Below are 15,064 nucleotides of genomic sequence, written 5' to 3'. Positions count from 1 at the left end.
AAATCTCTACCCTTAATAATTTATAATTCCTTTCTTTAAAAGGCCTGTCTAAGCGGACTTAGCTCTGATTTCAGATTCATTCAAAACTTCTCCGTCTGAGTAGTGCTGCTTTGGATACTTGTCTCTGGGGACCATTGAATCCAAATCGCAACTTTGTTTAGACTTTAAAACTCTTCTTTACAAACGTTAATCCCTTTAGATAATCTCGTGCACGGCTCTCCTTAGATAAACCTTCTATTGCAATTATTCACTTTTGTGTAGTTTAACACATTGAATATTGTTTCAGGTTGAAATGCTATACCAGAGATATTTCCTAAAAATGAACCAAAGCAATATGACGAACTTGATATCTCTTCTACTCTTGTTGTGCGTCGGTTTTCTTCTGCTCGCCGCAACAGACCTCGTGATGCTCCACCACTCAGAAGATGAACCTTCTCAAGACCACTCAAATAGATTAGATAAATTACTCGTACTCATTTGCACATCTGGATGTTGCATTGCAATTTACGGAGGTGAGTCTGAAAGCACAAGGTTCATTTCCCAATTATCTGTGAAATTAAGAAACATCTCATTTTATATCGTCGGATTTGTCTACAGTTAGAATTTTGTTGCAGTTCTCCTGGCGGTGCTTTCGAAGCCGGCCATGAACGAGGTGTATTTAATAATCATCTCCTACTTCATTCTAGTCACATTTCTCACGTTAGAGGTAAGAAATTCAAGTTCTATTAGAGTCAATTTGCATTTGAAAGTGGTAATAATTATGTTTTCGTTTAATACCGAAGAACTAATTCCGAACAAGATAAATTTATTAAAAGGGGTCTATTTTAATTAAAACTTCTTAATGGTTTCTTTAACATGTTTAACAATTTCAGGTTGGAGTTTATAAGAAGTTGCTTGACAAACTTCCAGACACAGTTTAGGAAAATCAATGTTTGCTGTGTGTGTGGAAGATGGATTATCGTGCGGTTAACGTAGGGATCTTCGGAGTTTATTACGAAATTTCAAACGCGTTTAACTAAACTAGTTAAAGATTGTTCTCTTCAGAAAATTGGTGGTTGAGAAGTTTAGCTGAACGTTGACAAGTGCATTGCTTTGTAGCGGAAAACATATTGAACTTTTATGTAAATTATTTATACATAATACACAGATGGCAAGTTAATTAGAGTATCAACAAATAAATAAAACGAATCTTTAACTATCAAATTGTTTTAATTGTACTTAATGAATTTGCAACAAAGCCGAAAGTTGCAAAAAAATTGTGATAGTTAGATATGGTGGATGCGCCGGGATAGCTACAGCGATTCTCCCGGCGCATCCACCATATTCGTAACTTCATAAATGATTTTCTTTCATTTTAATTTAATGTTACTAGTATGCTAATACCTTGAAAGAAAATGTGTATAGTAATTTTTTTTTTACACTGAACAATTTATAAAAAAGCCATAAATTATTATGAAATTATAAAACGGGGCAAGAAATCTTAAGCAACACGAGGAAACGCTATGACAAAAATATTGGTGTACTGCATCAGTGCTGTGTATTTTTTAGCAACATAATACAATCCAAAGCTTACTAACCAATGTTGAAGCAAGGTTACGTCTCCTGTGACACATTTAGTATGGACGTTGCGTTATTAACTTAGGCTAGAACTTGTTTCATAATGAATGTAAAGTCCATTCACGTTGGATTTTCCTCTCAAGGTCAAAGAATTAAATTTTTTGGCTCTGTTATTATGTTTTGTAAATAGTGACATGCAGGTAAACACCGTAGAGGTTGGATTAAGCATTGCTAAATCGCATTATGTTGGTTAGCTGCATATCACTATTTACAAAACATAATTACAGAGTCAAAAAATTAAATTATTTGACCTTGAGAGGAAAATCCAACGTGAATGGACTTTAATAATTGTGAAATGTAATTTTGTAGATTTGATGAAAAAACAACAAACTCGCAATCAAACCTAGTACCTAAGGGAAAGGTAAAACCTAAAACAGTTAAATTTAATTCGCTTGTTATTACATATTTTAATTAAAACGGGTTTACATCCAATTTCGGGTTGTAGTTTGCAGACACTTAAAATTAACAGAGAACTTTGGTGGCCTATTTTAATTGTACAAATCTAGTTGTCTAAAAGTCACCAACAGAATTAGTTTAATCTCTCACATAAAAAAAGTAAAAGCTGAGCTTTTTCAATTTACTTCGAATTATCTCTTCCAGGTTCTCTTACCGCTAACATTATTTTATCATCTAAATTCCAAAATTTATTTAAGCAATCATGATTATTAATTTTGTTTAATAAATCTTGACATCAAAGAAAGATTTTGCTTTAATTTATTAATAATTATTAATTAATTTCTAATTAATAATTTAATAAGAATACTTGAAATATTAAATTTAAGTTACCTTAATCCACTTGTAATAAATGACAATAAATTAAATATGGATTAATGGCTCCTGTAAAGATCGCTAAGAGCAATGAAAAGTATGTGGTCCTGTGAAATTATTTAATTATTTTTAATAAATTTAAATATAATTAGTACACAAAGGTTCAAAATAAAACAATTACAATTCAGCATCATGTGACTGATTGAAATAAATTCATTTTAGCTCCCAAAGATCATCAAGTGTAATTCACAAAAACAAATTAGTACATTTACATTTTTATTTAAACGAAATTTATTCATTGGAGTGTAGATTGAAAATTAACACACAAAAATAAATAAACGAGCAAAATAAATTAATCTAAAAGATGAAATTAAACTTGCAGGAATTATTGTTGAAACAGGAATTATCTTATCCTACTGTCATTTGCGTCGTCACGCTTTTACACTCCCAATCAAAAGAAGTTAATGTAATATTACATCCCAAGCTTAAGCAAATCACAACGAAAGCTAGACAAAAAAACAAAGGTAGAAACCTTAAAAGACATTATTTCTCAAAAACTGCCTTGTCGTCAGAATGGTTGTTTTTTATTTGTCTTAAAAAAGAACAAGCTTCGCTCTTTTAAATAAAAAAACAAAAGCATGTATCCAGTGCTATACGCATTTGCAAGAAGTTCAAAGGTAGGCATATGAATTATCCTACCACATTCTTTTAGGAAGAAAAAATTCAATTAAACTTTGTCAAAATTCGAGCATCAGAGTAAGCACACATGCCGTTACCAGGTTTATTTTACCCTCGCCAGTTAATTTCGTTTTGACGAATTTTTGACCAATTTTTACTATATTTAATCACTGAGAGAACACTTTACGGCAAAAGTTTCACTTAACTACAGAGCGCCCAGAAATGTGGTAGCAAGTTTTTCGATTGGTTCCGCAAGATGACACTTTTTTTCAGAGACCTTTTTTATGCATGGCAACGCCGCTATCTAAATTGAGATAAATAAATGTCAAGAATTGTAAACGTAAAACATTCAAATTTAAATTTTATTGAACATGTTCAAATTGACCACCATTATGCTCAATGCATAACTGAACCCTTCGAGCAACATCTCGACAAATTTTAGTGCACAAATCGGGGGTAAAAATTGTTCGGAAAACCTCAAAAATTCAAAAATTGAATGTTGCAAGATTGAACAAATTTGGCTTTTCGAAAGTGCCCTCTTGTAACACTTTGTGTAAAAGTTGCTACCACATTTCTGGGCGCTCTGTATAATGCATTCATTTTTGTAATGATGAACTGTACAAAATATTATTGTCACTGCCAAAATGAATGAATTTCCAAAACGGAGTAAAACATCAATAAGCAAGCACACGAACCAATACATTTTAAAGGCTTTCAACAAAATAAAAGAAATTACTCATGGAGATAATGGAAACGCAAATACGAAAACTACAAAATTGTAGCAGTAACGGATGTTTTTTCGGTAAATTCTAATCTAAAATAAATCTCTCCCTAAGTACTGTACAGGCTTAAGTCCCAGAAGTATGTACAAAATTTTAAATGAAGGACAAGAACAAGGCTTATGGGAAACTTTAGCATCCATGACATCTCGCCAATTATTGTTAATTTGGTTGAAGATTCCGAATCGGACTTAGAAAACAGCGACGATGACGAGGATGAGCAGCAAAATGCAAAATTATTTCATTGTTACGTTCAACTGCCTTTTCGTATTTGTTTAGTGTAACTTTGCTTTTTTCTTCAAAATAATTAAACAAATTTAATTTCACAATACTTTGATTGGGACCAGTTTTGACAGAACAAATGACGGCACCCATAACCTAACTTTTTAAAAGCCCAATTCGCGGTAAAAAGATGAGTTCACAAGACAAAAGTTACTAAATTTATTATCCATTCACCTGACATCCGCACTGTCAGTGTCATTTTAATCCAAATTGGTCGAATATACATCAAAATTTCGACTTTTCTTTTGAGTGTACATTAAATCTAGTGATAAATAAATTACTACTGTCAGACACAAAGAAGTTGGGTTATAAACTGGTGTTTCAAATTATTTTATTTAACCCTATTTAAGTTATCGTATCTAAATATTCCTCAGAATAGAACTCCAATTCTGAATCTGAATCGGACGCGGCAAGAGAAATAATTATAGGAGGAACATCAGCAATAGATAAATGACCCATATACTCCTCCAATATGGCAACATTATTGTACGTAAATTACTAAGTTAGTATAATAGGGATTTTGAATATTACCAACAGCCTGTCAACCTGACCGTGCGGATGTCAAGCGAACGGATAATAGTAATTTTAGTTCGTCATTACAAAAATGGATCTACTATAAAAGGACAAAATAAGAGATCATTTTTAAGAATTAGAATTCGCGTCTAACTACGACGCATTTAATATTCCCATAATGAAGCTCCTTCGCTGAAGCTCTTTCATCTCGTGTTTCACAAAGAGAACCACATCTTTCAGAAATAGTCTAAAAAATGCACTTCGTTAAAGTTTGACGTCCTTCGTTTGCGAATAATTTCATCTGGGACACCGTACAAACCTTCGATATCACGAAAACATCACAACAAAGCCCGTCTGAGGCTTTATCGAAAGAGATGTAAAAGAAGTCTCGACAACAAATGCGACATTTAGGGAAAAAAGTGGAACTCGTAATGCGCTTTTTTATAACGAGGGTTGTTTGAAAAACCATTAAGAATATTGCTTCGCGAAATTTATTATTTACAAACCTATTACATTACTGTCATTATCAATAACGCCGTTTCCTTTTATTTCTTCCAGATATGCATTTCGTTCTTTTCGGATAAGGAGCGACCGCTCTTGGGTCCTACGTTCTCTCTCGCCACCACCTATTTAACATACGCTTTGATGCCAATTCGACTGAAAGACGCCCTTTTAGCGGGCACAGTTTTGGCTTTGACCCAAGTTATTTTGCTTATTTATGTGGGACATCTCTACGCCATTTCAGATGTAAGTATGATTTATTGCAGCTTTGTCGAGACATTATCGGCGGCGGGAGAAACAAATTCGCTTCGGGGGTGGGGGCAAATTAATCAGGTCGGCGGAATTAAGCAAAGAAATGAACTGAACTCGGATTGGATCATTCAAGGAACAAAACCGCAGACGCGATTCAATTAGGATTTTAGGATTTTACCGAACGTTCATCCCTTTTATTAACTAGGATAAAAGTAAATTGTTTTATTTGCAACTGCAGTCTCGAGCTGGTAAATAAATTCTGCACAAGGGGGTTGTTAAATTTCTCTCAGTTACGTTAAATGTTTAATTACAAGGAATATCCTATTTCCCTATTGCAAAATTAAATGCGGATTAATAATCTGCACATTTGACAGTTTCTGTCTTGTAACGTCAAGAGCAACTTCTAGGAATGCAAAAAAATTCTATTCCCTTTACATTGTTTATTCTAGAGCGGTAAGGGGATTTAAAATCCGGGGTTTTAATGTTTACATCGCTTATCAGCGAAATTACCACCAGTGGGGTTATTGTGGGGAACCTCAAGCCCTGTACAGAGTTGAAGTAAGGTGTAAAGTACACAATTTCTTGCTTAGATGCGTAAACCGGGGTAGGTGTATACGTTTAACAGACAGTCACTTATACTTTAACGAATTAATTTAAATTAGTGTTTTAATGCAATTTTCAATTAAAAATTAAAATAAAATTAAAAACATAGTAATAGAATATGTAAGACTAAAATGTTATAAAAATTATTTTTGTTAATCAGAAATAGATTTTGTGGAAATTCATTTGGTTTTTTTTTATTTTCAAAATACTGCTACTAATAATATTAATAATATTTAAATAAATATCCCTTAAAGATATTATAGAGATTACAATGAAGGGTAATATTGTATTAAGAAACAGTTAAAAAAAAAAGTTAAAAGAAAGAATTCAGTACAATAACTTAAAATTAAAAACCACAGGTTAGAAAACAATAATAAAATACTCGTAGAAAGGTGACTGAGATAACCTCCCTGGAAAGTGAGGTTATCATAGTTACCAGTGGGTGAAGGTTTCATTTTCGCCCACTGTCTTTCGTTCACGCATAACTGAAATTCGATTTTATGAAAAAGAATTTGTATATTGAAAATAATAACCAATAGTAACTATACGTAATTCATCACAACGACAGCCACCGAATATGCCCATCAATAGTACAACTTTCCAGTAAAAACTTGCAAACATAATTTCTTGAAAAAGTTGCAGTTTTCTTCGGCTTGATAGGTTCTACATTTTGTTTTCAAAGAGCAAGTAAGACTGTTGAACCTGTACCATTTATTATTTTAAAACAACTAATAGCTTATTAAAAAACCTCTTACCTGGAGATGTCAACGTTTTGAAATACAAACAGTGTACTCTTCAACTATGAATACCGCGACCACGCTGAAGCGTCTATTCCTTTGATCCGTTTCTCGGTCTGCCATGTGTAAATTTTTCCAATTCATTTGGTACAGGACATCATCAGGAACATAATTCTTCATCATCCATTTCCACAACTTTTACATAATCACTTTATTAACGTTACAGAGCTTTGTTTGTTTTGTATTTTTTTCCATAGCAACAGATCCCTCCGAACATGTGATGATTTATTTGTTTTATTTTAATTTTATTTAAAATTTTGAATACAAAGTTACAGACTCACTTTCTATCTTAGGTATCAAACAAAACCAAATATAGCACTCGAGAGTAAGGCCGCTTTCATTCCCTTGAATTGCATCGAACACGCAATTCGCGTTAACGAAAGCTTTACCTTTCTCTCTCGTAGTGTAAATAACTATTTTTTCAGAACACTATTAAAAAGGTAAACAGGATTATTAGTTTTGGTCTTATTGATTAGTCATTCTTTATTAGTTTACATTAGTGGAACCGTGTTTTAAACCTGTTTTTTTACATTTTATTACAACATTATAAATCGTTGCTCCTTAATGAAACATGTTAACAATATCATTAGCATATTTGCAGTGTGTTAACATTGTAATGGTGCTTCACACTTAGCAATAACAAGAAGGTGTCGTGAGAAGTGTTTTATTACTTAAAAATTCAAATGAAATCTACTCTAAATGAATGAGATGTAGACAAGTTTGTGTTTCTCAAACGAAAAATGTTATTGATAAATTTATTTTTTCCAACTTACTTTATTTTTTTTTCTCAAAAATTTCCTTAGTAAGATAACAAAATTTTTATATTGTCATTTAGACAATTAAAAGGGCTATCAGAATCAAGAAAAAAAAACTATCGATGACGTCATAACTCGAAAACAAATGACTGCTTGGAATTTTCTTTGGTACTAAAACATGCATTTTTATAAACTAAAATTGACCTGTCCAAAGGTTTTTTTGAAAAAAATTTGTTTTAATTTTTAAGGAATTTGTTCCATACTTTTGCCGCTCACTGTATAGTAAACGTTTGTAAACTTTACCGAAATCGAAAAGTTGTTTTCTAGGTTAACAACAGCGCATCGTTGACATTTCTTTGACATTTCACTGAAAACTCTCCTTACGAGTGGTGTCGCGTTTGGCAATAAATCTGGTAAATTCCCCATTCGTGAATGTAGAATGTTACTCTTGTTTATTTTATACATTTTCTCAGATAATAATAACAAAGTTTGAGCACAAATTGTCTACGCCCATGCATTGAACGCTTATTTTCATAGAATTCCGCTACGACATGACCGATAATTTGCAACGCCTGCTCTGATGTGTTTTTTTTTTTATCACATTGTATGTCTATATTTTCTTGATGAGTATCAATTGTATTGTATTTTATTATTAAAAACATAGGAAAACTTAAACATTATCTATTGTGACTCAAACAAAAACGAAACAAAACTGCACAATTTTTTTGTCAAATTAATATCCTTCATTTCCTTTGAATTTTTCAGATTAGCTCCTGCTTCGTGATCCTCCTGTGTGGCAACGTCGCCGGCGTTTGCACCCATTATCCTCGCGAAGTGGCCCAACGCAAAGCTTTTTTAGAGACTCGGCAGTGCATCGAAGCTCGCCTGAAAATCCAACGGGAAAACCAGCAACAGGTAGGTATCTTCCAAGTTACACCGAATCAGGATGATGGTCGGTTCCATTTTCGATTTAATTTATAAATCATAAGGGATCTATCTCGTAAATGAGTTTAATTAAAGAGGACCTCAGAAACCTGCACAGATCCCTTAACTTGTTAGCGAAGCCCTTTGCTGATCCCGATTCGTAACCGCGCCGTTCACCTATCTCTTAATCACGATCAAATCTGCTCGAATTACCACTAATTGAGAAGAATTACAAATTAGACTTCAGAGAGCGAAGCAGTTTCGTTCGCGTTTTCACAAAATTACAAGCGAAGTCTCAGACGGAGAGAGCTTTTCGGTCCGGCTTAAGTGGAGAAAAATTGAAAATTCCTACATCCTTGGCCCGGATTAAATTAGAATTGGTTAACAGTAAATCTAATTTATCTTTCGGAATTGCGAGGAAAGGAAAAAATAATCCAATTTGTCTCACACTCTCGACTGTGATAATCGCGTTACGGTACGTTCAGACAAGTGTTTTTTTAATCGGGAGCAACACTAAAAATAACAGAATGAAGGAGCAAAGTTGAGGTCTCGGCTGGTAATTACCTGCGGAATTTGATTTATCCGGAAAAGGGGTTGAAAAATGAAGTTGGGAATACTGGAATAATTTATAAATCTCTTCGCTTTTACAATCCATCAGTGCAAATCCCCATCTGACACAAAGTCGGTTATTAGCCGGAAACGGGAGCTAGTAGAGCGGACGCACTCGTTAAGAGCATTCCTGTTTAAAAATTCACGCCCGAAATACTGATTAGTGTTAAGTTTTCGAAAAGAAAGGATGTCAGAGAGTTTCGAAAAAGAAGAAGGAAAAGTTGTGTTTTTTTAATGTAACGATATTAAATTTCGCAGGAGCGTCTTCTGTTATCGGTATTGCCGAGACACGTCGCCATGGAGATGAAGGCAGATATAGCTGGACAGCCCAAAGAAGCTCAATTTCATAAGATATACATTCAAAGACATGAGAACGTCAGGTGAGATATGATAAGTCTTCGCTTGTTATTGTTAGGACGTCCAGGTTTCTTGTATAGAAGTCGGCGCGCGAATTGACTGAATTTGCACCTGTTTACTTTGTCGCTGCAGGAAGTTTCCTCCCACTGATTGTTAACCTATTCTGATACATATCGCAGGTGCAAAAAAAACCAAGAAGGGATTTTCATTACCGTTAAACGCATCTCTTGATCATGACAATATCGCTAGCTAATCATGTAAAAATCGTTTGGTTGGGTAAGAACTACCTTAACAGGAAACAAAATGAAATACATTTGTCCACCGTTACGAAATAGTTATTTACATAATTAGTGGGATAAAAGCAATATTACAGGACTCGAGTGTGAAGATTGCAGATGACGAGGGCGTTAGCCCGAACTCATCTGTAATCACACGAGTTTCCTGTAATATGCTTTAGCCCACGTGTTATGTACAAAATTTTATCTAAGACGGCTCCAAATTAAAAAAAAGGTAAATCTTATTGATTTTCGCCAGTGAAATAATTGAGTTTCATTACCGCATTCAGTGGGATAAGAATTTACTTTTCCCACTGAGTGAGGTAATGAAACTCATTTATCCCACTGAGTGCAGTAATGAAACTCATTAGCTCACTGAGTGAGGTAATGAAAATGCGTGAGGTAATGAAGTTCTTATCCCACTGAAAATTAGTGGGATAAGTATCATATTATATCCCACGGGATTAGATAATAGTATATTAAAAGACAAGTTTCATAAGAGCAGTCTTGAAGCACGAATTCAAGATTAAAAAACGAGTGGCGTAGCCACGAGTTATTTTAAAGAATGAGTGCTTCAAGCTGTTATGGAACGGGTTTTTTTATACTATTTTTTGTAATTTGCCCTTTTTAAGCCGGTTTTAAACAAACATGTTTACTTTCCTCGATTTAGGGATTTTTGTGGCGGTTGGTAATGTCTTAATTTTAAAAGTGAAAATTTGATCAAGTCTTCCAAGTCGCCTTTTGTTTCATCCAAATTCTGTCACAAAACACGAATATGGAAGATAATCTTTCATGTACGCCCGCTGAAATACGTGAAATTGCCAAAAATACGGTCGCGAATTTGTTGCCTGATAAATCCTGATAAATAATTCTTTGCACATTTTGTAATTTAAACTGACACGCATGACGGGTCAAGCTATGCCAACCTAAAAATTTTCGTAAAATGTTGCGTGAAATAATGCCTATAAGGACATCCCAGATGATGACGTCGCGTTCGTTAATATGTCTATTAGAGAATCAAAATGGAGGCAAATTACAAAAAAATAATTAAATAAATTTCAAGTGTAAAGAATAAGAAATATGATATTAAATAAAAAAAGATAATCACTGTAACATTTTTAATTTTTTCATTGTAGATAAGTGTCTTACAATCTCTCTCTATTTCTATTTCTATTTCTATTCTCAAAGATTGTTTTTCTTTAATTTTTCTTTCTTTTTATTTCTCCAATTACCTTCCTCTTAAACTTTTTTAAAATTATTTCTTTTACACATATGATTATTCGTGATTTTTATACATATTTACCGTTCGGTATTAAAATAACAAAGATTCGATTGTGAATGCACTATACAAGTTACAGATCACGGATCAGCTGTTTAAATCTTACGTTTTACACGAGTGGTGCGTTCACAATCGACTCTTCAACGCCTACTACGAGGTGAAATTTAAAAAAACACCCGATACAAGGTGATCAAAAATGCTACCTCATCTTTTTTTTTATCGAAACATTTGTCTTTGTTTGAGTGATAATTAAAGCTTTATCTTCAATTGTAAAACCCGTTTTACCACTTATTCGTGGATAATTGTTGCTTACAAATACAGTAAACGTCTGTAAACTTTACTGAAATCGAAAAGTTGTTTTCTAGGTTAACAACAACACATCGTTGACGTTTCTTTGAAATTTCCGAGAAAATTCTGCTTACAAGTGGTGTCGCGTTTGGCAATAAATTTGGTAAATTCCCCATTCTTACGAATGTAAAATGTTGCTATTGTTTATTTTATAGATTATCTCCATTATCAGATAATAATAATAAAATGCACAATTATAATTCCAAAACCTAAAATGTATGAGGTATGATTTATTATAAAGTAGACCACAAATTGTCTACGCCCATGCATTGAACGCGTATTTGCATAGAATTTCTCTACGACATGACCGATAATTTGCAATGCCTACTCTGAATTGTTTTCTTTTTGATCACATTGTACTCATTTTCTTGGATTTATAACTTTTCCTCTTTTTTTATTTTTCTAATAGTTTTTGTGTTTTGTTATTACTGATTGTAACCAGTTTAGTTTAATTTTTGTAGTCTTCTATAGCACAAAATTAAAAACTTAATGTGTTTGAAAAAACGATATCCATGAAATTTATTTAATTTCTTAGAACTGTTTCCTCCTTCAGTACAATTTGGCACAAAATCCTAAGAACTAACTACATATGTGAGAAAAATAATAAGACATCTTGGATTGTAAACAATGAGTTCCCGGGAAAGCACTCAAAATGGTCTTTCGGCTGCGTTGTGGAGATCCTGAAAAACTCAAATAAAATCGATTACGTCAATATTCTGATTATACTGATAGCGATAACCCAAGGCTAAAAGAATTTATTTGGATTTCCTCGTGGCTTACTAGTAATTCAAGTTAACATAACTTTTTTTTTAATTTATAGAAAGCTTAGATTTGTGCAACGACATTAGATTAAAAGATTATTATTAGTAATACAGCGATGTCTAAATCTACAGGTTGTAATAGAGGTATTAGTGTTTACCCTTATTTATTATCTGTCCTCAACGAACTTTAGCCCAGTCGGTTTAACAATAAATCATTAGTCACCGCTTTGACTTTACATTTGTTTGGAATTAAATAACTTCAATTTATGGTTATTTCAGATAAATAAAAACAAAATCGTGTCGTTAGCTTCATAACAATTAGTAGTTTAACTTAGACAAAAACTGAAGAAAGAAAATGATCTTCATAACATCCACATTTAAAGGGTGAAATCACTCTCTTCAAAATAGAAGAGCATTGTCAACTGTGCTTTTTTTTACTTTTGCTTTTACATATTCTTGTAGAAGATAGAGAAACATTTCTCCACCGGAATGTTTTGTGATTATTTTCTATTTCGCCTATTTTGGGCGGATGATTTCATCCAATAAATATGTATTTTAACAGTTAATTTTTTATGATGAATCATAGTACGAAATGAACTACAGCGTGATCAACAATGACTGAGTCTGTTGGCAATAAAACAATTGAAAAATATTGGTATTTTTCTGTTTCGTAATTGGCACTGACCGGATGTTTTAACTTGACACGACATTAAAAAAAAAATAGGTTGTCGAGTATGTTTATGCTATTACAAAAATGATCCTTTGATGGTAAACGTCAAACTCGCCTGTCAACTCTGTCAAAACTGACAACCGTAAATGCGTTTAGATTACAGTGGTACCAAAATCATTCAAATTTTCATTGTTACCAACAGATTTAGTCATTTTTTATCACGTTGTACAAAATATTTTAAAATTCAGAAGATTAAAAAAAAACATTTGAGCCCTACTTATTGCCATTTAAATAGGAAAGTGTGACATATTCGCGAATCCATTTAGCAGTGAGACATCTGGTGTGAATTGTATGAAGCAAACAAAGTCATACTCAAATCGGTGTCTATTTTAGTGGTTTGTATTTTTAAAACAAAACGACGGTTTAATTGAAATCTATTATTTAAAAAGAATTAAAAATAAGATCGACAAAATAAATTGTTGTGTTTTTGACTGTAACACGTGCCGAAAAACGAACCAGAAGCATATTTCCATTTATTTCCACGTTGTAGCGTAAAACTAAAATATGGTTTCATCGAAAATATTTTTGGTTGTAAAGACCGGGTAGAGTGAAGGAAAGGATGGGAAAGTAGTTTATTAATGGGAAAACCTTCATCTAATTATACAATGCGATCAACAATTATTTAGATACGGGGCGGCAATGACTTTGACAGTTTCATATTTTTCGTATCTTTGCTAATTCAGCTAATAAACGTCAACAACTGTCACTATTAATCAAATTTAACGCAAAATGGTTTTTACTTCAGCACATGAAACATTCATTATTGAATCTTACTTTCGCGATGATGTTAGATTTTGACTTGTTTTTGTTAGTTATAAAATTTATTTTTTCCAATTTGTTTTTCTCAAAAATTTCCTTATGTAAGATAACAAAATTTTTATACTGTCGTTTAGAAAATTAAAAGGGCTATCAGAATCAAGAAAAAAATAGGGTTGCTTCCATTTAAAAACAATACCGATGACGTCATCGCTCGAAAACAAATGACTGCTTGGAATTTTGTTTGGTATTAAAATATGTATTTTTAACTAAAATTGATCCGTCCAGATTTAAAAAGAAAAAATTGTTTGAATTTTAATGAATTTATTCCATACTTTTGACAAAAAAAATCTAGAAAATTGGACAAATATGCACTAATATGCATTTTTTCCCAAAATATGCTCGAGTTGCTTAAAATATGCAAAATATGCATTTTCAAAATGACGTAATTTCATTCAAAATTTGTTAATACGCCCAGAAAATCCAACATTTTGTCTATATACGTCATAGAAACAAACATGCAATTTGCATAGAATCCGAGCTTTAGTCATGAAAGTAGAATCAGTGCATTAACAGTTATGTAAATGATTTTTAACAGAATTTCCGGTCAAATCGCTTGATATTGACCTTGTTGTTTCAACAGTTCTGTTCGCCTCTATTTAATAAATTTCGCTTTGCAGCATTCTTTTCGCTGACATTTGCGGTTTCACCACCCTCTCCGACCAGTGCACCGCTGAAGAATTGGTCAGAATCCTGAATGAGCTGTTCGCCAGGCAAGTATGCAATAAATTCGTAATTTTTTGGCACGAATCACGTCGCTTAGATACGGCACCACCATCCCGTGTATAAATTATCCCCGCTTATTTTTAACGATATTTATATTTCGGTTCGCGCCCTGAATTATGAATGGAATAAAAATTGTATGAAACAGCAGATGCGGCGGCAGCGACAGCATCAAAGAGGACAATATCGTTCGGAGACTAAATTTAGAACAAAGAATTTTCCGTCCACCTGAAAATTAATCATTACGGGAAAAATCCGGGATGGTTGTTGTAATCCTCATCTTAGACACGACTTTTAATTAGAATTTAATGAGCACGGTGGGGAAATTAAACTCTCCTGGAAAATTCTAGTTGTGGCTAATTTGCAGGAAGAGTTTATTCAGGAAACGACCGATTTTTTTCAGATTCGACCGGTTGGCCGCGGAGCATCACTGTTTAAGAATCAAGCTGCTGGGGGACTGCTATTACTGCGTTTCCGGTTTACCGGAAGCTAGACCGGATCATGCTCACTGTACGGTCGAAATGGGGTTGGACATGATAGACGCCATAGCGTGAGTAACTCGTTTAATTTCGCCACATTTGCTCCATTTTAGCGAGCCTCCGACCGATTTTTTAAAATAGATCAGCATTTTTGTTGGCGACTCTACGTACATAGGTATCAGTATATTTATGTCCTCTTGTGAATTTGATCAGTATTC

The 15,064-nt window shown here is 33.2% G+C and overlaps 1 protein-coding gene across 5 annotated transcripts in view; it reads left to right on the top strand.

Moving 5' to 3' along the window:
• LOC138130067 (adenylate cyclase type 6) overlaps positions 1–15,064 on the top strand; it is a 366,957-nt gene that overhangs the window by 324,605 nt on the left and 27,288 nt on the right. For all 5 annotated transcript variants that reach the window (XM_069046426.1, XM_069046421.1, XM_069046422.1 and 2 more), the window contains 7 exons: positions 287–512; positions 615–706; positions 5,196–5,384; positions 8,311–8,460; positions 9,337–9,458; positions 14,265–14,357; positions 14,771–14,917. In XM_069046426.1, coding sequence (XP_068902527.1) covers positions 287–512; positions 615–706; positions 5,196–5,384; positions 8,311–8,460; positions 9,337–9,458; positions 14,265–14,357; positions 14,771–14,917 — 1,019 coding nt within the window. The remainder of the gene's footprint in view (positions 1–286; positions 513–614; positions 707–5,195; positions 5,385–8,310; positions 8,461–9,336; positions 9,459–14,264; positions 14,358–14,770; positions 14,918–15,064) is intronic.

Source organism: Tenebrio molitor, chromosome 5, assembly GCF_963966145.1.
Source record: "Tenebrio molitor chromosome 5, icTenMoli1.1, whole genome shotgun sequence".
Classification (NCBI taxonomy): Eukaryota; Metazoa; Arthropoda; class Insecta; order Coleoptera; family Tenebrionidae; genus Tenebrio; species Tenebrio molitor.
This window is presented reverse-complemented; position numbering and strand designations above follow the sequence as displayed.